Source organism: Lycorma delicatula, chromosome 11 (genome assembly GCF_047948215.1).
Source record: "Lycorma delicatula isolate Av1 chromosome 11, ASM4794821v1, whole genome shotgun sequence".
NCBI classification, from domain to species: Eukaryota; Metazoa; Arthropoda; class Insecta; order Hemiptera; family Fulgoridae; genus Lycorma; species Lycorma delicatula.
The window spans coordinates 6,436,542-6,460,450 of record NC_134465.1 but is presented as its reverse complement, the minus strand read 5'-3'; the positions used below and the strand labels follow the sequence as shown (position 1 = coordinate 6,460,450).

The 23,909-nt window shown below is 31.3% G+C and overlaps 1 protein-coding gene across 2 annotated transcripts in view; it reads right to left on the bottom strand.

The window, feature by feature from the left end:
- The window catches only part of LOC142332001 (uncharacterized), a 279,107-nt gene that overhangs the window by 206,491 nt on the left and 48,707 nt on the right, over nucleotides 1-23,909 (bottom strand). For both annotated transcript variants that reach the window (XM_075378056.1, XM_075378057.1), the window contains exons 14-23: nucleotides 23,589-23,633; nucleotides 22,440-22,481; nucleotides 20,252-20,269; nucleotides 19,923-19,967; nucleotides 17,504-17,536; nucleotides 12,594-12,620; nucleotides 10,334-10,414; nucleotides 5,653-5,676; nucleotides 1,983-2,030; nucleotides 599-652 (exon numbers count right to left, since the gene is read on the bottom strand). In XM_075378056.1, the coding sequence (XP_075234171.1) occupies nucleotides 599-652; nucleotides 1,983-2,030; nucleotides 5,653-5,676; nucleotides 10,334-10,414; nucleotides 12,594-12,620; nucleotides 17,504-17,536; nucleotides 19,923-19,967; nucleotides 20,252-20,269; nucleotides 22,440-22,481; nucleotides 23,589-23,633 (417 nt within the window). The remainder of the gene's footprint in view (nucleotides 1-598; nucleotides 653-1,982; nucleotides 2,031-5,652; nucleotides 5,677-10,333; nucleotides 10,415-12,593; nucleotides 12,621-17,503; nucleotides 17,537-19,922; nucleotides 19,968-20,251; nucleotides 20,270-22,439; nucleotides 22,482-23,588; nucleotides 23,634-23,909) is intronic.

The window sequence follows — 23,909 nt, the reverse complement described above, 5'->3', positions numbered from 1 at the left end:
ATCTGTGTGATTTGGAGTCTACAGTATCGAAACCCACCGCGAACACGTTTGCGGAAATTCATTTATTAACGGACCGAATAATGCTGATAATTGCACTAAAAATTTCAGCACTATTCCAGATTTTTATGCATCTGTCCTCGCGAATAAGATCATTAATGGGATTTTGGAAAGCATCAGTCTATATTTCCGCTACGATGAAAATCGGAGATACTTATTCTGCTTGATTTAAATCATTCGATCCACTTATAAAAATTGGCACGGTTAGTAAACCTTTCTTACCTACCGTACATTTTATTACCTTAAACTGAAATTCAGCCGGTTTTACTCCTTCAGAAAATTAAAATCTTACCACACCCTGATGCATGTTTCAAGCAGTGCCGACATTTTCAAATGAAAGAGATTATAATAATGGACTTTTTTTCGAAAATCTAATATTTTCTTTGTCAGAGATGCCAACTTGAACATCAGACAGTTTCAGTTTATAATATTTCAACTGTTGCCATTTGTCTGTTTAATTATTAAACGACCCTCGTATTGATACAGGACATTTTAAATAGTAGGCGATGTTAAATATATAAAACTGATGAAAATAACTTACCAATACCGTGCAACCGTCTGCATCAAAATTCAATATTGATTTAACTCTGAGTATCTGCAAAAATAGAATATTTTGTTAACGTATATTTTTCTTTTCGATTATCGAATGCAAAAAAATATTTTTATAAAGTATAGTAGAAAGCTTAGAAATTAATCTATCGTTTTTATAACTTAAATAATTTTATGTTTTGCTTCTATCTTAAGCTTTGTTATTACGTGTAATAACTTTAAATAAACACTGATTTTATGTTTTTCACTTATAGTTATGTTTTTTTCATTTAAGTAATATTTAATCTGGTACTTTCCAGTAGATTGACATCTGGAAGGACATGTGTAAAAAAAAAAATCCTACTTAATCCCTTCAACCAATGGCGGCTCGCGAATAGGCACTGTGGAACTGAAGCACCCCCTATTTCCACTTGATATTATCGATAACATTTAATATAATGTATCTTTTTTTCTTTCTTTATATTTGTGCAATATATAATCCATAATGTCAGTAGCCAGTTTATGAAAAAGATACAAAAACCTTTGTATGGAACTGTGCGCTACACAGTTCCAGCGGCGTGGTGTTTGGCTGTTGTGCTCATGCGTACATAGGAAGCTGCACGCGAGGCTGTGAGGGAGAGAGAGCACTGTCGTTCCCGCAGTGCCGACCCTTGGCGTGCTGGTGGAAGGTAATTTTTTTTAGAATTGAATAACTTTCTTGACGTCAATATTCTAGAATTGTATGCGAAGGGACATTATTGTGCTTTTTCTGTCATTTTTTCTAAATTGTAGACCACCTAAAAGATCTACCTACTTAATTTAAAAATTAATTTTCTTTTACAGCAGCGCATTATTATTCGGTCGATTAAAAGATTAAATGGCAGGTAACATTGCATGCTCAAATAATTTTCGTAATCCTTACTGAATTTTTATTTTATTTAGTTTTTATTTATTTAGAACCTCCTTAAATCTTATGCCTTAATGGCATAATTCTACGGGATCGGTCATGAAATCATGACAGCTTGTTTTCGGTAGCCTTCGGAAGGTCACTCGATCTTAACTGTGTGATTTTTTGGGGTTTCATAAAGGATCTTATATATCTACCTTCGCTATCTAGTGATCTACCCGATTTGAAGGGCAGGATTGGATCGGTTATGTCGCTTCCATTACTCCAGACGTGATGGTTAAAGTGCGGGACGAACTCTCCTATCGGTACACGCTTGCCGCGTGACGAAAGGCGCTCCCATCGAACAGTTGTAGAGAAAAATTGTAAGAATTACTCTTTTATTTTATTTTTGATTAATTACTGTAAATCAAAATTAAAAAATAATAGCTTTAAAACTTTGATTTTCTTTTTTTTTACACCCTATAATATTATATATCATAAATATTATTACCTGATCTTGTTCCTTGTATTTTTGAGTAGATTTGTAGCTGTAATATTCCTGTAAAAAAGGAAATTAATTATTAAGTATTTTCATTTTATTACTTTGCTATCGTTTATAAATAAATAAAGGCATTATAAAAGATATAAAAATATTCTTTAAATATTTATATTCACACACACACACACACACACACACACACACACACACATATATATATATATATATATATATATTAAGGAATTTTAACGATAGGCATTTCAAATTAAAGTATCAAAAGGAAAAATAAAAAAATGAAAGTTTTCTTTAATATTTTAACCTATTTAAAAAAAAGTAATAAATATTTTAATAAGAGTTTTTTTTACATCGTCTCAAAATAATTAGTTTAATCCTTAACCTCAATCAGAGGTTAATAATTATTAATAAATCAATATATTTAAATTAAAAAATAAATTATTAATTTTACAAACACGGTACCGCTGATATGTTAAATAAATAAATTACAATTAATATAATCCACCTTACCAGCACGGTGATGTGTTCTCTAGATTTTTCGGCTTACTTGGAAGCCATCATCAGGAATTAAAATTAACGCATTTAAAGTCAAAAGTTTAAAAAATCACATAAAATTTAAAAACAATCATACCGATCGGACAGTCATGACTGTTTTTAAATTTTAACTATGATTTTTAAAATTTTTGTCTTTAAATGCATTAATTTTACTTACTGATGATGGCTTCCAGGTAAGCCGAAAGATCTAGAGAACACATCAACGTGCTGGTAAGATAGCTTATATTAATCGTTAATTTATCAATCGATAGAATCGAATGAAAATTAAGAAAATTGAGGTTCTGGAAAATCTATTTAACATAATTCTTAAAAACTATATATAATCGTAGATTTGCTCTATGAGCGGCAGTACTATAATTTAGATTTTCCTTTTTTTAGTATTTCAAATACTATTTTATAAAATCAACCGTTTCTGACTGAATTAACGATTTGAAAATAATCAACTGTACATTGTTTTTTCAAAAAAGAAGACAACGTTACAGATAATTAATAATAGATATTTAATTAAGATATAATTTAATAATCGACACATTCGATTAAGATATTTAACGATTTTTAATTAAAACATTTTCGTGCGTTTTACGCTGTCGTAAAGTAGAATTAGGTTAAAAATTAACACTGTTATCGATATTATTACTGTTGTCTGTTACAAAGATGCCAGTCAGAAGTTAGTTATATCGACCGTTTGATAGACAACTCAACCGATTGGGATCCTTTTCACGCAATCAGGCAGCTGTAAAAGAGAGCATGTAACGCAAGGATCCCTAGTACAAAGGACCTCGATCGCTTCGTTACTAAATAAAGTAATTTTTTTTGCTTTTTCAAAACCGATTAAGTTTAGAACCGTCCTGTTAAGGTTTATGACTGCGATTGCTGGACGGGAGTCAGATCTTTTACTAATCATTCGCGGTAAAGATGCACGGGCCGACTCCGGAAACTTACAAATCAAACAATTTTTATTTTCTTTTTAGAACCGATCGAAAAAGATCGACTGCACACACGATTTAATAATAAAGGGAAATTTTGTAGGTTAAGATGATATATAATTGCCGTATAAAATAAAACCGTTTTGGTTTTACCGTTACTATTAAATTATTTATTAAACGTACAACTCATATGCAAGGATATAACGCGACTTGAATTATTAATAAGATGTAAAGATGGGTTATTATTACTATTGTTAAGGCAAAAATACGTTTGAAAATTTCCGACAAATCCTCGGTTGCCTGTCTTCATGCGATTTTTAGGGAGTTTGAGGTAAAAAAAGATTAATTAGTGAGTACTACGGTACTTCGTTATTTTGCCACGAATTATGATTTTTTTTGTTTTAGACATATACTTTTTTCCGATTCAACCAGTAAGCGATTCTATAATAAGTTCACTTTTTCACTTTCTTTTAGATGTTTTTCCTTAGGAGCGTTAGATTCAAAACATGAATAAAGGAACAAAATTTTCCTGTCGATCAGACCAGGTGGAAAGAGTCCGTAAGCGTGCCTCGATTAAAATACTGAAAGTCGAAAGCTTTAGTAGCCCGACATTTGTTATAAACAAAATAAAATTTAAAAACCGGTTTTTTCTTCACTATTTTGGCTGTAGATCATTAAATATTGATTTTAAAGAAAAAAAAATCATTCTTTTCAAAAATATAGAGCAAAAAATTCTACCCAAAAAAGTCTTATTACGATCGCATCAAAAATAAACAGTAGCGCTGTATGCACTGCCTATTCGGAGAAATATGAGGTAGGCGGTAGTACCGTTTAAACACGCGCGCGATAAACAAATACCTATAAGTTTTGATTTACGATAGATAATGCAAAAAATCATAAAATGTTATCGATAAATGATAATTAAAGGAATAACTTCTGGTAAATTTAAAAGAATTAGCTACATCTAAAAAGTTACATATTATAGTTTAATGTTGTCAAATCGAAGTATTTTCAAATTTCTTTATCAAAGGGCCGCAAACAAATTCGAATAACTATGCGAATACATTCTTAAGGTGAATATTTATGAATATAATAAGTTTCCTAGCAAAATATATTGTCGTTTTTACTTCGTTGTACGAAGTAAAGGAAGTATTGTGATCGCGAAAAATTTCGGTTTTCAGATTTCAACGGAAATATCCATTTTGACAGTCACTGAATCCGTTTTGACTAGTTTCGGTATGACGTCTGTACGTACTGTATCTCGCATAACACAAAACATATTAGCCGTAGGATGTTGAAATTTAGAATTTAAAACTGTTGTAATATGTTATACTGTTATAATATGTATACTGTTGTGCACCTCCCGTTTGATTGCAATCGACTTGGATCAAAAATGCCCAAAATCCAAAAAGAATTTGGACTTTGGACTTTTTCTTAAGTGCAGTTATAAGCCCTCATCGGGAGCTTTTCAACAATATATCGTGTGGTGCTTATTTTCATCGGTTCCAGAATTATAGCCAAATAAAATTTTGATTAATGAGATATTTGGATCTTACAACAGTAAGGCACATCGATTCAAATCCGACTTCATCTCCTTTTTTTTAACTTTATTTTTTTAATTTAACTATATTAATAAATTATTAACCTCTGATTGTAAAAAAATGACAATAAATAATAATTCAGTAATAACAATGAAAATATATCAGAAATGATTAATTAAATAAGATTTTATGTACTTTTCATTTGAAAAAAATGTGTATATATAATTTAATAGGCGTACAAGGAAGTTATCTGATGTCTACATCAGATCCGCATAATTTGTTCAACAATCGAAATGACATTTATTTTAAGTAAAATTTTTATTAACTGTTCTTAAATTTGCTTAATTTATAAAATTGCAAAAATTAACAGAAAAGTGATTATGCAGAATAACTAATGCATCTAATATTAAAAAATCTTGATGCACAATCCTCTTTCAACTTTAAATTTATGTATTATGTTTTGTATCGATTGATTTATTTTAATACGACATTTATTTTAAAAATCAAGTTCTTTCAAGAAATATACTGTTAAAGAAAGTACGCTTAAGAACAGTTAACAGAAGTCTTAACAGTAGAATGCAAATACAGAGTGGACTATAAAAAGAAATTTGAAATAATTTCTAAAAAAATATTTTTTATACTTACAGTAATAAGCTTAGTTTTCCAATCCTGAAAAAAATTAAACATCGTTTTGTATTATTACGTAATTTAAATTACATTAGGTTTTAAACTTGATAAAAAAATTTAAAAAATAATATGTAAACGTGAATAACGTAATTATAACCATTTTATACTGTCAAAATGAAATATAAATATTAAACAAAAACTAACGCTAGAGTGAAATATTCTCATTTGTGTAAATAATATTTTAACATACACATGAAGGGTCACAAATAAATATCTGTCTGATAATATTATCGCTTGGGTCACTTTAAAAAAGTTGTACTGAGTTTTCATGTTATAAAAACGGGTTAATAAATTATTCTTTGGCGATATACAGTAGTAAATTAAAAATCAGTTATCAATGAAAAGTTTAGTAAAAATTTCCCGTACGAACATTATTATTATTATTATTACTGTTCTCTCGATTAATTCATTTTTAACAAAGCATTACCTCTATCTTCTAATTAACTCAATTTTGTTTTTGTCTTTAGTAGTTTAGATCGATAGAACGAATTATGGCTATCAACAAATTCTTGTTGCCATTCGTTTAAGATTTTTTAATCGTTCTTGAAAAGTATATTTATCATCAGCGTTTTAATCGTTGTAAAAAAGTATATTTTTCGTTTTAATCGTTTAAATAATTTTGACGTTATTATGCTTTTACGGCCAACATGGGACCACTTAAGTCAATTTTAGTTAGATCTTTTCTGAGAAAAGCGTGTTATTTTACTCTTCCGAGCTGCCCAGTATTTCTTCATCCGTTCAGATCTTGCTTTCTTTTCTTCATCCGTAAACACCATCTTCGTTGTATTTTTTCGTTTGTCTGTCTTTTGTTTAAATCTAATGCTTTTGTCTTTTAGCGTTGTAATTTTTCCAGTTTTATTCTGTAGGTCGGTCAGGGAAATTCCCAATTCTTTCGTATCTTCTCTAATTTCTTTGATCCATCCTACTTCTAGCTTTTGGAACCAGAGCTTTTCAATGATATTTCTTGACGGTCTTGTTTCCGGTGTCCTTATGAGATCACCGAAGAAAACGATTCTTTTTTTCCGCATAGTATCAGTAACAGGCTCTATTTCTCGATACACCACCTCGTTTGGCACAATCCACCATCGGCCTTCTTTTTGGTGTTTTTTATTGATGCACCTTCTGACAATTCTCCTCTCTATTTTCAGAATTTTTTCGATTCGGTTTTTCTGAGTGATTTTGAAAAGGGTCTCGCTTCCGAAGGTGACTTCTGGCTGAACTACAGTTTTATAATGTTTAAGTTTTGTTTTAGCAGAAAGGCATTTTTTGTTATATGTTGACCGAGTTAAATTTTGGGATTTAATCATTTTATTTGTCCTGTTTTGCCATTTCACTTTTTCATTTAAATTATAACTTATTATTTCCCCTAGATATTTAAATTGTTTTACTATTTTAATTTTCTGGTTGTTTACCGTAATGCGCTCTATTACCAGAGGATCTATGGCCATCAGTTCAGTTTTTCGAAAGAGATATGAAGCCCTATCTTTTGTGCTAGGTTTTGAAGGCTCATCATTTGTGTTTTGGCTTCTTGAATATTATTTGCTAAAAGACCGAGGTCATCTGCAAATCCTAGGCGATTTAGTGCGATGGAGTTTTTCTTAGTACCCGTTTTTATATTTTTGGGATTTATTTCATACCAATTTCTCGTGACAAATTCGAGGGCGCAGTTAAAAAGGAGTGGTAAGAGGCCGTCTCCTTGCCTCAATCCAGTTTTTATGTAGAAGGTTTGAGAGAGTTCACCTCTGAATTTCACTCTGGACTGGGTATCGGTTAAAGTTAATTTTATCATGTTTACGAGTTTAGGGTGAAGGCCCAGGTTTCTCAGAATATTCAGCATGGATGGTCGGTGTATACAATCATAGGCCCTTTTAAAGTCGACGAAGATGATTATTAGTTGTTTTTTCCGTCTTTTATAAGTCCATCATAAGTTTTAGGGATATTATTTACTTCGGGCAACCTCTCCATGGCCTAAATCCCCCTTGGTATTCCCCAAGTTCCAGTTTAAGTTGGTCTTTGCATCGGTTGTATATGATTCTCGACAGAATTTTGTATGTGCAATCCAGGAGAGATATGCCTCTGTAGTTTTCCGGATTAGTTTTATCTCCTTTTTTATGTAATGGATGAATGAGGGCTGTGGTCCAGTGTTCTGGAAGATTTTCTTCGTTCCATATTTCCACGAGGCATAGATGTAGGGAAGTTTTGACTGAATAAACTGATGAGTGTTTCCAGAGTTCTGCGAAAAGCTGGTCTTCTCCGCTTGCTTTGTAGTTTTTTATTTCATTTAAGGCTGCGAGAACTTGAATTGTTGGCGGGTTGATATTTACCGGTGAAGTTTTTAACTGGAGTTTCAGTGTCAATCTCAAACAGCTCTGAGGAGTCGTCACAGTTGAAGAGTCTATTGAAGGTTTCTGCCAAAATTTCAGCATTTTCTTTATTGGTGTAGGCCATATTTCCTTTTTTCCCTCTCAGCATAAGGGTGGGTGGTTCATATCTTTGAAGAGGCTGACCAAAAATGTTATAATAGTCTCGGGAATTAGTTTTCTTGGAACTTTCTTCTATTTGCTGAATCAAGTTTTTTTAGCTTGTCGTTTGGTTCCTCTTATAATTTTCTGAGTTATTTTCCTTTGTTTGGTGAATTCATGGTTAGATTCTTCCGTTTTCTGGGTTTGGTGGTTGATCCAAGCCCGGTGTCGGTATTTGAATGCTTTGTCACATTCTTCATTCCACCATTGGTGTTTTGTTCTTCAGCTATTTCTTTCAGTTGGGATGTGTGTGTATATATATGTTTATATTATATTAATTATATATGATATTACATATATCGCCCACTCGTGCATGGGGAGTTTCGCTCGCACCCTCGAGCGAGAAAGACCGAGTCCCGGCGGGGATGCCCCACTCGGGGTGACCCCGATAGAGGCACTGGCATAAAAACTGAGTCCCGGCTTCCGGGTAAAGACCCAAGGACGGCATAGCCGGGCCCGGTGGATCCTACTCTGGGGGTTTGAGGCGGGCGCAAAGTTGAGATCCGACTAGCCAGCGGAGATGTGTAGGGGTGTTAGGGTAAAGGACACTCCCCTGGGCTGTGTAATACTTAAACTGCAGAATCCGGCCCGGGGGAGAAGAAAAAGAAATTATATATATATATATATATATATATATATATATATATTATTTATAATATTTAATGTATGACATTATAATATAATTAATTAAATGTCATTATTATATATTAAGCTTTCGTAAGTCTTTAAGAGATTATTTTGTGTTTTAAAGTTACTTTAAGCCCTCGTGACCATTATTTGTTGACCGATCAAATCAGTACATATTATTTTAATCACAATTTATACTCTAATGTGACGTTGGTTCTATTTCAATATCTGTTACATTTAAAAAGATACAAATTTTTCTAAATTTAAATTTTAAACATATTTTGAAAAATTCTGCAGGTGGCGTAAAAAAAATTGTTATGGTTTAAATAAATTTATATTGGAGTCCTACATACGCTAAGCTAATATAATTTATTTATCTCGTGTTTTGGAATTTTTATGGTAAATTTTTTTCAATTATTTCCTGCATTTTGCAGTATTACACTTTATTTACAAAATTAATAAATAAATACGAGGTATGACTATTAAATAACGAGACTAATGCTGCTACAGAAGAACTGCGCATGCGCTAAATTCTTACGACTGACAGCTGTGTAGCGTGAACCCTTCTCTCTCGATTCTTGCCACTCCAGTTGCTGTAGACAAATTAGTCTGGCCGTGGCCTTCGTTTTAATAACATCTGCTTTTTTATTTTGTTTTGCCGAGGAAATAAGTGTTTTATTAGAGCAAAGAATTGTCGTGAAATTTCATATGAAACTTGGAAAAACCGCCACGGAAACTTATGTTTTATTAAAAATAGTATATAGCAATGAACGTTTATCACGTGGCGCGAGTTTTTGAATGGTTTAAGCGTTCCCAAGATGGCCGAGATGACGTTGAAGGTAATGTTCGCCCGGGTGGCTCTTCCACGTCAGAAACGGATAAAAATATTGAAAAAAAAATTGGTAATCTGATCCGATCTGACCGTTGGTTAATTTTTTTGAAGTATAATTTATTTAAAATTAAGGGTGATAGAAAAATTGTATTTACAGATCTGTAATATACGCAAAAAAAGGAATGGTGTCACACTTAGAGAGACATTAAAAAAGTGTTTTTTTTGTTTACAATGTTATTTATTTCCAAATCCAAATGAAATGCAAAAACAAAAAGTGGGATAATAATATTTATTCACCTTCATTCTGCTTACCATAGGGATTATCTTTATAATGGACATCATTACTTTAAGAGAAAGTGGCTGTGATTATTTTCTTCTCCCTATGTGTACTTCAATCTCATTACAAGCATTAGCACGTGAGGATGGTGTAAAACTACGAATTAATGTATCCTTTCTGCGGGAAACGGCACATTATATATGTATTGTCTTCTATGTGGGAATCTAATTTCATTATATACCGGTGTTTCTGAATGGGGAAATAAATATGAAATTCTACACTATTTTTATCACATCACTACTTTTTTCTATTTTATTTACATATTTTTATCGGAATATCAACCTAATTGTCTAATATAATTAATAAATTTGGGGTACTTACAACTTTTGTTATAGTCTTTTCCTTGATTCCATAAATCTTTACAGCCGTTTTTGAAATTGTAAGTGGTACTTTTGGATTTTTCTATAAAGAAAAAAATAAAATAAGAAAATTATTATTGCAAAACATATATTCAGATAAATAAAAAAAAACAAAAAAAAAATCTCTGTCAGTCACTAAGTTAAATAATTAGGAAAAATTGAAAATGTGATTTTTTTTATAAATCTTAATCCAATCTAAAATCTGAAGAAAAAGCTTTTACTATTCTCCAACTCTTAATGATTAATTGAAATAATTTATTTTTTAAATATAAATATTTAAAAATATTTTATTTTGAAATTTTTGTTATATAGATAATAATTACTATTACCTTTTCTGCTAAGATCACAATAGGTTTTATGTTGAGTACTGTTTACCTTGCTTAGCTTCATTCTTTTATCACATGTTGACGCGTTTCGTAAACATTCCATTGTCAAAACTTATTTTACTGGTACTTTTAAATTTCTGTTAATCTTTATATTACATTTAGTCAACGCTTCTCCTTATATTTGACGTCATACCTTATGTGGCCTTCTTCTTGTAAAATTACCATTAAAGAAACCAATATAAAAAAAAAGAGTTAAATACTATTTTTCAAATAGCACAAAATAACGGGTATAAAAAAGAATTGATCAGAAAGGTGAATAAAAATAGAAATAAATGAAATTAAAACAACATACCACCGGAAAAGAAATGTATCCCGTTAAATATTCTTTCGAAAATATAATATAAAAATGACCGTAAACACAAATAATACACTAAAAAGATTTTTAATAATAACAGAAGAAAAATATAGTTATAACAGTAATGCTATTTACAAAATAAAATGTAAATGCAATACAATATACATTGGACAAACGGGAAGATAATTAAAATTAAGATATGACGAACGCACGAGATCTTTTAAAAATCAAAAACTATATCGTAATTATGCAACGAATTTAATAAATAAAGGACATACCTGATGAAAATGGAAGAATCAAAGAAATTAATTCACAAATGTGGTAAAGGAAGAAGGACGAACATTTTAGAAAATTTTTAAATTAAAAAGTAACAATAAAACTATCATAAATGAACAGATCAATAATCAAGGCGATTTCCTTTTCAAGAACTTCAATTTATTAGAAGCAGCAAATAGATAAATAAAATTAATAGATAAGTATAACCACTAATAACAAATAAACAACAAGAAGGCTAAACATAAAGAGGCGTTGACTAAACGCTATTTTAACAGAAATTTAAAAGTACGAGTACAATATGTTTTTACGATGGAGTGGTTCCGAAACGCGTCAACATGTAATAATAGAAAGGTTAGCATACTCAACATAGAAAATGTTTTATTTTCTTTATTTTTTAAATAAAGAAAAATTTTCACTTTTATTATACAGTCATTGCTAAACCTATGTGTAAAAGAATCATCGAAAAAGATTGCAAAAATTAAAAAAAATCGCATTTCAGAAACTACTAGAAATAATCATCAAACGAATATTTTTTAATCTTTTCTTCGCAGATACTCCGATCGTCCAAGTTTCACTTCCATATAAAGCGACACTCCAAACATACACTTTCAAAAATCTTTTCCTGATATTTAAATTAATTTTTGATGTAAACAAATTATATTTCTTACTGAAGGCTCGTGTAGCTTGTGCTATTCGGCATTTTATATCGCTCCTGCTTCGTCCATCTTTAGTAATTCTACTTCCCAAATAACAAAATTCTTCTACCTCCATAATCTTTTCTCCTCCTATTTTCACATTCAATGAAAATATTAATTCAATTAATATCGAATAAATCTATCGATATTTAAAATATAAAATTTGATTTACGCATCTTATTCCTAGGAGTAAGATGGGAAATGTTATATTTAACCCAGGAGTAACCTGTTTTTATGATATCCTTGTTTCCTTATAATTATAATAACAATAATATTATTTATTGTAGTCCTAATTCATAGCACACGGTTATATATTTAGACTATTTTACGTTAGTTTTGATAAATTTATTTCATTTATTTGGTTTTTTAAAAAACTGCAAGTAACATACACAATCACAATTATTTATAGTGATAATGTGAAATGAATTTTGTATCTTATGAAAACGCTAAGAATAATCCTGAATTAGAACCCAGAACCTTCCGGATGAATGGCAGAAATGTTACCGATCCGCACGCGAGTTGGAATTTTAATTAATAATAAAATAATAAGGAAAATAGAAGTGTACTTACCAAATTTTTGCAAAGGTATTTCAGAGCCTGAAAACATACAATAAAGAATTTTGATATATCTTTAAAAAATAATAATTATAAAAAATACATTTATACATCTGTTGTTTCTCTGCTCCGGGTCATTCCGGATTGCAGAAAAAAGGTATTCTAGAAAAAAAAACTCTTCCAAGGTCATATATTCTGTTTACTCCTACATTTAAGTCGACTTCTTGTTGCTGTTTCTAGCAAATTACAATAAATCTTCCTTTGATTTCTTTATTTCTAAGTTTACCCTTTTATTTTTCACAAAAATTTAATTCTATTCATTGAATCTTCCCGTTTTCTTTTTACATCAAATTATGTTGAACATTTCTATTTATTTTAGGTTCATGTTGCTGTAAAAGGTTGTATATGTAAAACTGAAACTCAACGGGCTGGTCTAGCGGTTAACTCGTCATGGCAGATCGGCTTTTAGTTTCTACGGGCTGCGTAAATAATTTCGTACGGCTAATCTTTATAATTTAAAATTATGTTCTAATTAAAGAAATGTTTTGTTTTTTTTTGTACTAAAGTAATTTAGATGTAATACACGATCGCTCGTAACTCATAAATAGAATGATGTAGTCAAATGCAAGAAATTTAGCAGAAAATTACATTTTATTTGCTACAAAATTATATATTTATTATTCCACTTAGTCACCGTATCTCCCGACGGTGAACCGGTTTTTCTCATTCCGTCAACCAAGAATGTTGAAATGAATACCTTTAATATCCCTGTTTATGTGAAAAGAAATGAAAATCTCATGGAGCCGGCCAAATCTGGTGAGTGTGTAGGGGTATGAAATCGGTTTCAGAAGCGTCAGTGACGCTTTCAGAAGCGTCAGTGGTTGCACGCGATGTTTGTGGCCGAGCATTATTGTGTTGTAGAATTATCGGCTCCGTGAATTATCGATAATCCACGTAGCCGACGCTTTTCATAAGGTGTTTTAACCATCGGATTCGTTGATTATCGATAATCCACGTATACGTATCCGTATCTAGAATATCGGTTCCGTACCTAGAGATTTTGTTTGCAGAGGGTTGTATTCTTAATTTTTTTCATCGTGGCAAACCGAAGTGGCAGTATCGCGTGCTCTATCGATTTTCTTCTAAGTCGTAAATGATGCGCCAGAGTTTCGTCTCCCGTCACGCTATTGAAAAGAAAGCCATCTTTGTCGTTACGATACGTCGTTTCAGAAGCCGTTTACATCGTTCGTTCACCGTTCTTTGTTTTTCTGTTAGTGCACGGCACCCTTTGTGAATAAATTTTACGGTACCCAGGTTGTGCAATAATATATCCTACTGCCTATCTGGATGATGATACGACAGTTATATTGAATCGATTCATCCACCTACTTTTTTTGTTTTAACCTCCGGGACCACCGTTTATTAGTTCAGAGGATGAGACGAATGATAATTCTTTTGTGACGTGTGAAAATGCCATGCACGACTGGGATTCGAGCCCGGAATTTCCTTCTGGTACGTTTTATGGGTCGCAGAAACCGGTCGATCACTGCAGACTTTATTATCAATATTCGCTTTACAGACTTGTGATGTATGAAATTTTATTTCTACCTTACTGAAGGTACTTTGATTAACAGTTTCATCACCGACTTTTAGACGATGATAAATTTCTCTAGCGTCCATTTTTTCGGATGTTAATACAGTAAATTCTCGATTATTCGCGGTAATGACTGGCGCGAAATTCGCGGTTAATCCGTTAATACTGAAAGATATTTGTAATGAAAATGTTTATTCGTAATACGAACTTCTTATTATATGAAATTTTATTAATTCTTACTGCGTTGTACGAAGTAGAGGAAGTATTGTGATCGTGAAATATTTCGGTTTTCAGATTTCAACAAAAATATCCATTTTGACCACGCCTGAAACCATTTTGTCTAGTTTCGGCGTGACGTCTGTACATACATACGTTCCGTATGCAAGGGAAATTTGTTTTCTCGTAGCACCTTTCTCAACTCTTTTTTTTATTAATTTCTAATTTTTGCTGAATTATTAAGACTGTGTTGTTTCGTTTTCTAGCCATAATTAAAAAACCCAAATAAAAATTCACTGTACAGTAAAACCAAATACGACAGACACAAGAATTTGACGAACAGAAGACGACACATATGCAGTATTAAAAAAAAAAAACGAAACTCAATTTAATATGCACTGTATAAAAAAAAAAAACATACGAAAATTAATGGCAGACACTAGAAGTTGACAAGCGAAAAGCAACACGTATGCAATTCTAAGACAAACGATACATTGAACCAAGGCGATGATTTACTGACGAGTAACACACTATGCATTCCTGCACTGCGAACAGTACTACCAAACAAAATACACTAGATTAAATCCTGTACACGCCAGTACGTGTTGACAGTACAGTTACTAATTACTATATTTTATTCACATTTTTCGTGACATTTTATACATTCATGTTATTTTTTTCAGGCAGTACTGTAAATTTTCAATTTTTTAAACCTCTAGCGAATAATCAAGAGTTTACTGTAATTAAATAGCTGCAGCTCGCTTTAGAGGTGTCGAATAACAGGCGTATTCGATTCCATAACAACGGCGATTGGTAAAAAATAAGAAGGCGTGGTGAACGAGTTTTGGAATGTTTTTAGTAGGTTAATGAAACTACAAGATAACAGTAGCTATCGGTTCTGCGACATTTTTTTCTCCCGTTACGTTCCAGTGTACATCTCATTTTCAGTTTTCTCTCGTATTTAATGTAGTAAAGTAATAAATGAATTAATTAGTCTGCTTTGTTCATTACTTTAAAGTATTTTTTATGTAGTAAAACATTTTAAAATGTTATGGAATGTTTAAAACGATTCGTTTTATAAATTATTATTATTGAAATCTATTAATCGATTTTAAGATGCAATAATTAAGGATAAATTTCAGACCAATATATATATATATATTGGTATATATATATATTTGTATCTTGATGTTTTAATACGGTTGTTAATGTTTATACCACTCAAAGTTTATTACCGTAAATAAAATAACGATTAATTTATATATATATATTTTACAGCAAAGTGTCATTTGCTATACCGATGTACGTGAACTTTTTACATTGCTTCTAAATTTCATCGAGTGTAGTAAGAGAGTATATATGAAAGTAGAAAATGTGAGAAATTGAAACTAAAATACTTTATTTTAAATAATATAGTAGAGTATCCGTATTAAAAGGAACGAAACAAAAAAGTCAATTTTAAATATATCGTTTTTCAAAAGTGGATTTTTAATCTTTTCCGTTTATTATTTTTTGAAGGAAAAACGATATGTGTATGAACGTGTAACAACGGATTCCTTTTAACGATAAATATTTGATTACATAAACGTTTATATACATTTGAAAAATGACATATAGATAAATTACTTTTATCGGATTCATAATGGAAAAAGATATGTTATATACAATTAAAAAGAGAACGTATTATAGCGGGACGAAGTGAACTCGGGAGATGTATAGATAAAGAGTATTTAATTTCGTACAAAGTTGAACCGTTCGACCCGTAACCCTTAACATTGCGGTAAAGAATAAAGGGTGAACAACAAAAGGGTTTTGGATGTTTCGCATGACGGATAAGAGTGAGAAAGGGAATTGGAATGAGATACGTTGATTATGCGAGAAAGATGAAAGTCAGATTGAAGTCAGAAATTGAGCTGTTGAGAGCAGGTCTTATTTCTTCTGTCTTTAATAAATGTCTAAGTTATCCCTATCCTTATCTACATCCTCCCTCGCTGCTATATACTTTCCCCCCGCTTCCGGAATCATTTTCCAAACGATATGCGAATCTCTATATACTACAACAGTTGTATCAATAGCTTAAAACCTTTCTGTTTTATTAACTTCCATATATATACACTAACACACTACATAAATTTAGAATTTTCTCATTTATATTTACATTTTTGTTAAAAATTTATTTAATATTTTATATAAATAACATTATATACAACTTTTAATAATAATTTTAAAAAACTTAGATGTAAGATTTTTAAATTTAATTTTTTTCTATTAAGTAGTTGATTTTAATTGGAAAATTTTCTATTTGACACATTGTCTGTCTGTCTCTCTCTTTCTCTCTCACTCTCTCTCACTCTCTTTCTCTTTGGTTATTGATCTCACTTCCGATTTCACTTCTATGGAAATTGAAATATGTAGATCGATCGAAATAATTTAGAGGGGAAAAAATTGTTACCTGGACTTTTATAAGTGGAAATTGTAAAGGGGCTTATAATAAACGTACAAAAAAATAAATGCGTGAGCGAGGGTGGTGGAGGGTTGAAAAAAATATTATTGCGATTTCTGATAAAATTTGACGCCAAAAAAATTTGTGGTTATTTAAGACAGAGAAAGGTATACTTTTACCGAGTTTCGTCAAAATTAAATTATTTTTTTCGGAAATGAAAAATAAAGAAACGAAAAAAAGAAGATTTTTCTCGGAAATTTATGAGGTCACCTTTTAACATAAAAGGTGACCTCTACAAAAGTTATAGATTTTTCATGATCTACAACTTTTGTATTGGACATTTTTTTTTTTTACCCCTAACCACCCCAAATCATCCCTCCGCAATCACTACTCACACATTTATTTTTTTTACGTTTATTATAAGCCCCTTTATCATTTCCACTTATAAAAGTCTAGGTAACAATTTTTTTTTCTCTTAGTGTAGTTTGGTAGCACTATTAAAAGAAAATTAAATTTTCTTAATTTTTTAATTAAATTTCTCGTCAGATTTTTTTTATTTTCTTCTACATCTATTTTGTAAATAATCTAAAAAAAAAAAAAATAATAATTTTTTAGATTTTTTAAAATTATTAATTTATGACCGATATAAACTATTTAATTATTTTTACTTACCAAAGCAGCTAATTGTGGTTTATTATGTGCAACCTAATAAACAAAAAATAATAATAAAAATTAAATTTTATCCCCCAGAAATGTACAATATTCTTTATACAATTATTAATACATATTAATAATACATTACTAATCTGGATCTTTTCCGTTAACAGGCTGTACTTATCTACTATGTAAGGGGGAACGTCTTATTTTGAATTCTTAGAACAGTGATAAGTCCAAAAAAGTAGGATTTCCTGTTCGAGTATAATTTACTTTTTAATAGACGTTTTTAATTTCTTTTATATATTTTTTTCTCATTAAAATTGATTTTATTAATCGGTCAATATCGTAAGGATTTGAGATGAGTTACGAGTCGCCCCAAAAAATGACATATCATCCCGTAACCGGGACAAGAAGAAAAGTCGAGGATTAAATGAGTTTCTTTCAGCTTCTTCATCGAACAAAATGCGTACGTAACGTTGTGTATCGGTTTCCGAAACCCACTCTATAATGCAAGTAATATTCAGTGCTAAAAATGATACCTTAAATTGGTATTCTGTATAGCGAATATTTTACAGATAGCTCCACTGACTTTAGGGGTTCTATTTCATAGCCATAAGGACAGTGGATTAATTTACGTGAAATAATGCTTTATATATGAATATATATATATTCTAGTAGTATATATAGCAAGCTAGTATATGTATATATACTAGCTGCAGGGGGTTCCGTAGGCACGCTTCGCAGCAATCCCCTTCGGGCGGGTTGCCCTGGTGAGCGGCGTCTCTGAATGCTATAGTTAGGTGTCCCAAATTGACTACCTTTTGTGTAAAAATGTTTTATTTTTTGAATGATGAAAATTAATCAAGGAAAAGCAAAAAAAGAATTCCTCATCTTTCACTTAAGCACCCTTCCTCATTAGGAAATAAGTTAAACTAAGTGAATAATCGATAGTATTTTCAGTATCGATTTATTTTTATAGAAAATAGTTGTGTTTTAAGATCTGCTACGATATCGAATGAATGAATTGCGACAGTAAAATTTATTAATTTATTCTATAATTATTATTACTGTTATTTATTTTTTGACGGACAGAATGTTCGTTCATGTAAGCATATTCTCAGCTAAGGGGAACGTACACACAGACAGAGACACATACAAATGCCCTTTAGTAGGGTAGGATTACATCAGCTCAGCAGGGAAGTAAGACGGTTTTTTTTTGTAATTTTTTTATTAATTTCCTAATTACTACGATTAAATAAAAAAGCTACGCTGTACGCTTGTTAAAATAGATTGTAAAACGAAAAAATCGTTCGCAGAATAATTATGCTAAACGGTCATTATCATAAACGATACTTATTGTACTTTTATTACAATTTGAGAGATTAAATTTTAGCGAATAAAAATATAATGTACTTGACGGAGGTTCAAACTCAGAACCTGACAAACGAATGCAAAACAGAAACATTATCATTATACATCGAACTCATTGTTGTCCCAGAAAATTCGGTGCGTTTAAGTCGGTTTAAGCGCGTTCGCGAAAGAATGCTCGCGCACGAAGACGGCTACCTGCCGTATTCGCCCGTTGAAATTTTATCACTTGAATAATTAACCGATTGAAATGCAATATAGAACACAGGTTATTTAAAAAACTTTGTAGGGAATACCAAATCTCATTTCGTGAAAACCGTATCGATATCGATTGAAAAGTTATCAAAGAACGCAGTATTTTATAGGTAAAAACATACACTGCTGAAGCGGTTAGAAGTCAACTATAAAATTTTGAATTGTATATCTATAAATCTAACTTCAATCGCTTACTACATTAATCGATGTAATAGAAAAGAAAGTATTTATGATCTGTCCTGCAAATTTATAAATCTGGTAATTTATAAATAAAATAACGGGTGATTCAAAAAGGATTTCACAACTTTAAAATCGTATAACGGTTTTTTGAGATAACTTACAGATTCGGTTGAGGTTGCATTTTACAGAAAAACGCATCAAGATTGTCACACAACATTCAGTATAGACGTCTGTTGCAGCTGTACTTGAATCTTTTAGAAATAACTGCGTTCCTTGTTATTTTAGTTAGCGTTTGCAGTTATTTACATTTCCGAATCGTCAGCTCAGATGCGGTTTCAATCGGTGTATAACATCAATATCAGAATTATTTCCGGCTGACGTTTCGAGGAGTTGAAAGTGTTAAAATATCTGGTCCGGTCGGGACTTGAACCTTCAAACTCCGGCACGGGGAAGTAAACACTACACTTTGTGCCGTCGCTAAAAGATTGGCAGGTCATATAAAATGAATTCAAATGAAAATAATTTTTTTTCTTATCGCAAAGAAAATTATTGAAAATCTCTTTTGTTATGGATAAAAAATCTGTAAATAGTATTTTTTTATATTTAATTATATCGTATTGAAAGTACTTACGGACATCAAATGTGACTTAAGCTCTTGTACGTGCTTGATATTTCCCTAAAAGATGAAATATAAATAAGTATAAACATAAATATTAATTAATTTTTTTTGGGTAAAATTAAATAACTAGACGCGCGCGCGCGCGCGCACACACACACACACACACACACACACACACATTTGTTTACAATCATACAAATCGTAATGAATTAAAATGTCCATACTCCTCTTTTCAGTAGTAAAAATGTGAATAATTTCTATTTTTTTTTTTAATTTAATTTGATATACTTACAGTTTGTTTTCTTTGTTTTTTTAAATGGAAATTTTGAAATTGTACTCACTTTGAAGTCGGTTGCGCACTGTAAAAAAAAAGAAAATGAAAAATATAACAGCATTTTAAATTATTATTTATTATTATACATTATTAATTGTGAAATACCTCTACCAGAATGATTGTCAGCGACCTGATACGAATCTTAAACCGCTCCAGAAAATGACATAACCATTCCTATGAATAAGTAGCTTATTATCGAGGAAACTAAGAGTTTCCTCGATACCTTATTTATTGAATCGGTAAGCCAAGCTCGGTATTCTGCCAACAAATGACTCTGTCATTATATTCACTTCATGTGTAGCGAACATCATTATTCACAGAGAAAACATTATTTTTACGCCTCAAGTAATTTAAGCGCTTTGCAGGGATCACCGAAAAAAAAAATAGCGCAACGGGTAATTTAAAAAATCAAATAATTTTGGCTGTTACATATATTTACAGAATGTTGAAAATGTGATCCAACCTTATTGGAAAACGAGTAAGTTAACAATAGTTGTTGAAAGCGGCCTCCATTATGCGATTCACATAATTGAATACGACGTTGAATGCTCTTAAAAACATGTTGTAACATTTCTTGAGAATTGCAGCGATACGTCGTTCAATTTCGCTCTGAGATTCGGGAACGGTGTGAGGATGAGTTTTGTAAGCGGCATCCTTAAGGTATCCGCACAGGAAAAAGTCACGATGGGATAAATCAGGAGGCCGAGAGGGCCACAACCACTTCGGAACCGCTTGTCCATGAAAACAGTGATCCAAGAAAGTCATACTGTTGTCGGCTGTATGAGCCGTAGCATTGTCTTGCTGAAACCCTCTGTATTCTAGCCGATCTGCAGGTATAGTGTTTACATATTGTTGCACCATATGTATGATGCGCTCATTATTCACTGTGCCCTGAAAGAACGTCATGACATCGCACATCAAACGGCCCACTTTTTGTCCGTGCAGAGGAGACTCGTGCGGCTGATGTGGAGTTTCCGTACACCAAACGCTTGAATTCTGTGCATTCACGTATCCAGCGAGGTGGAACCGTGTCTCGTCAGACCGAAACCGATCGTCGAGTTCTTCTTCACCTGGCGTTACAGGTGAATCGAACCGCTGACAGAAAGCTACACGTTTTCCAGTGTCTGCACATAACAACTTGTGAATAACACAAATTATGTGTGGATGCACCTTTAAACGCTGGCGCGATTCCTTGTAGGCGCTGTCGACGGTGACACCAAAATGCCTAGATAGGAGTCGTACTGACACATTGGGACTAACATAATACGCATTTTGCACGTCGATCAACTCTTCGATCGACGAGCGTGTTAGCGCTTTCGATCGACCTCTTTTGGCTGCGTTTGTCACATTCCCTGTTTGTTGGAACTTGTCGTACAGACGCTTAATGGAGGATTTGTTTGGTACATCCACACCGTGCTTTACTGTGAAGGCGATGGGCATAACCGGCACTTCTTATGTATCGCGAGACCGTGATTATTAGTAACTGTTGGATCGCCTAACCCGTTTTTCCTCGATTAAACGCGCAACAAAAGAAGAGAGCATTCTTCTATAAGGTTGCCTCTAGAGTTAATTTTCTAAGCGTTTCGCACCGTTAGTATTATATAATTTTATTAATTAAGTTTCCACTTGCCGACAATTTTCAAATATATTTCCAAGTACTTTCGGAGTTGCTACTCCATCATCAGGGATTTCTTATAAAATGTTAATTTAAAATTCATATGTCAAATGTATATCGATATTGCTTTACGTTCGTAATAGTCGGTCGTCGAGAAATAAAAAAATAATTTATACTAGCCTTGAGTTGTGATTTTTAGCACAGCTCTAATCCCACTGTTTTCCTTTTTTATCCCAAAAAACAAATATAATTTTAGATAAATCGTTGGAGAAGTATGTATGAATCAATCGTGCACTGCGCGCATCCGACCGGCGCATCACCGATTGTCCGCTCTGCGCTATTAGCAGCTAAAATAAAAATGTGAACGTATATATCAAACAAACAAACCCACGCGCCGTTCTTTTTTTACGGGAAAGAAAATAGATATTAACTGTACTAACTGATAATAGCTTTGTTTCAAAAAATAATTGATTTTCCCCAAAGTGATTTATAAAAAAAATATTTGTCTGATCTATAAATAAATCTGCGGTTTTAATTATTAAGTTTAGAAAATTTTATATTTATATAAATAAATACTTACTCCCAAGTACTCTGCATAAATTTTCTTCTCGAGCAGTTTGTTCTGAAAGAAGATAATATTCGTATTTAGTGTACAGTATTAATTTTATTTTTAACGCTAAAAATAGGTAATTAAATTTTGTTTTTCAATATTAACTAATAATGTTATTCATGCAAAACACCTATAACGTTAATTTACAATTTACAATTTTGACTTTTTGAAATCTATACGTATTAAATTAACGATAGTTATTTTTAATTCGACGATTATTTTGTAACACAAAGTTTAAAGATAAATTGGAAAACAAACATGTTTTACTTTTTAAGAGAAATTTTTTTTAAGTCGCTTTTCTTTCCCTCAACCCCCCGTTTGGGTCTTCTATGAACGACGTTATAACGATTTCATTTACTTTTTTTTGCATGCTGTTTTTTTTTTTTTTTAATTTAAATTCGTTTCTGTTCTAGATTTGGCCTTTTTTCTCTTCGTTTTTCCGGAAAAAGCTGTAGATTTTTTATTTTCTTTGTGATTACTCATTTCCTACTTACTCCTTTATGTCTAATTCTTCTTCTGTTTGTTTAAACCGAGAAAATTTTGTCTTAAATTTTAGGAAGTAATTAAATTATTTTCTGGGTTATTCAGTTTTCACTCGATCTTTTTAAATTTCCAAAGAAGGATCTCCAATTTGTTATTTAATCTATATTTTTTAATTTTGTTGTTTTAGCCCTTCATTTTTTTGGTATATAAGTATTATTTTTCCAGTTAGGGGGCAATTTTTTCTTTTCCGTTTTAAAGAATTTTTCCTTTCTTGATTTATTTACCGGCGTCATTAATTCTGTTGAGTATAAACATTCAGGTTTTTTCAAGCGTCTTATTTTATGTTAATGTTTCTTTTCAACCGAGATGCAAATTCTATTTTACTCGCTTCGGTTCGGTTTGTTTTTTAATTTAATTTTTTTATAGCGTTGTTTTATAATATTTCTCCTTAGTACTTAATCATCAATTACTTTGATTATATCGATTCTTGTTATTAAATTTCTAGGAACTTTTATTATTTTTAATTTATTTTATTTTATAGATAAAATTAGTTGGGCATTTTTTACAGTGTCAAAAAAATAGTCTGAATATTAAAATTTATGTAAAGATCATTATTTGTGTAATTTTAATACTTACAAAGTATTGTTCGTCGTATTTAAGACAGTTAAGTACTTTTTCTGTCTGAAATGAAAAAAAAACAACATTTTTATTAAGTAAAATTACATTTTTTATTAAAATAAAATAAAATTACGTATAATGAATAAATTTTATTCTTTTAAATACAATTTTTAATAATCGGCCATATTATTCAAGAATATATTTTGATAGAAATTTTACACATGTGAGCTAAAAGTGCGATGCCTCTGATTGTTTTAATGACGTATCCCCCGCTCCCGAAATGGAAGCGGGGGGTACTCGAATAAATACGGTATGTCGGATTTTAAGGAAGAAATGTCT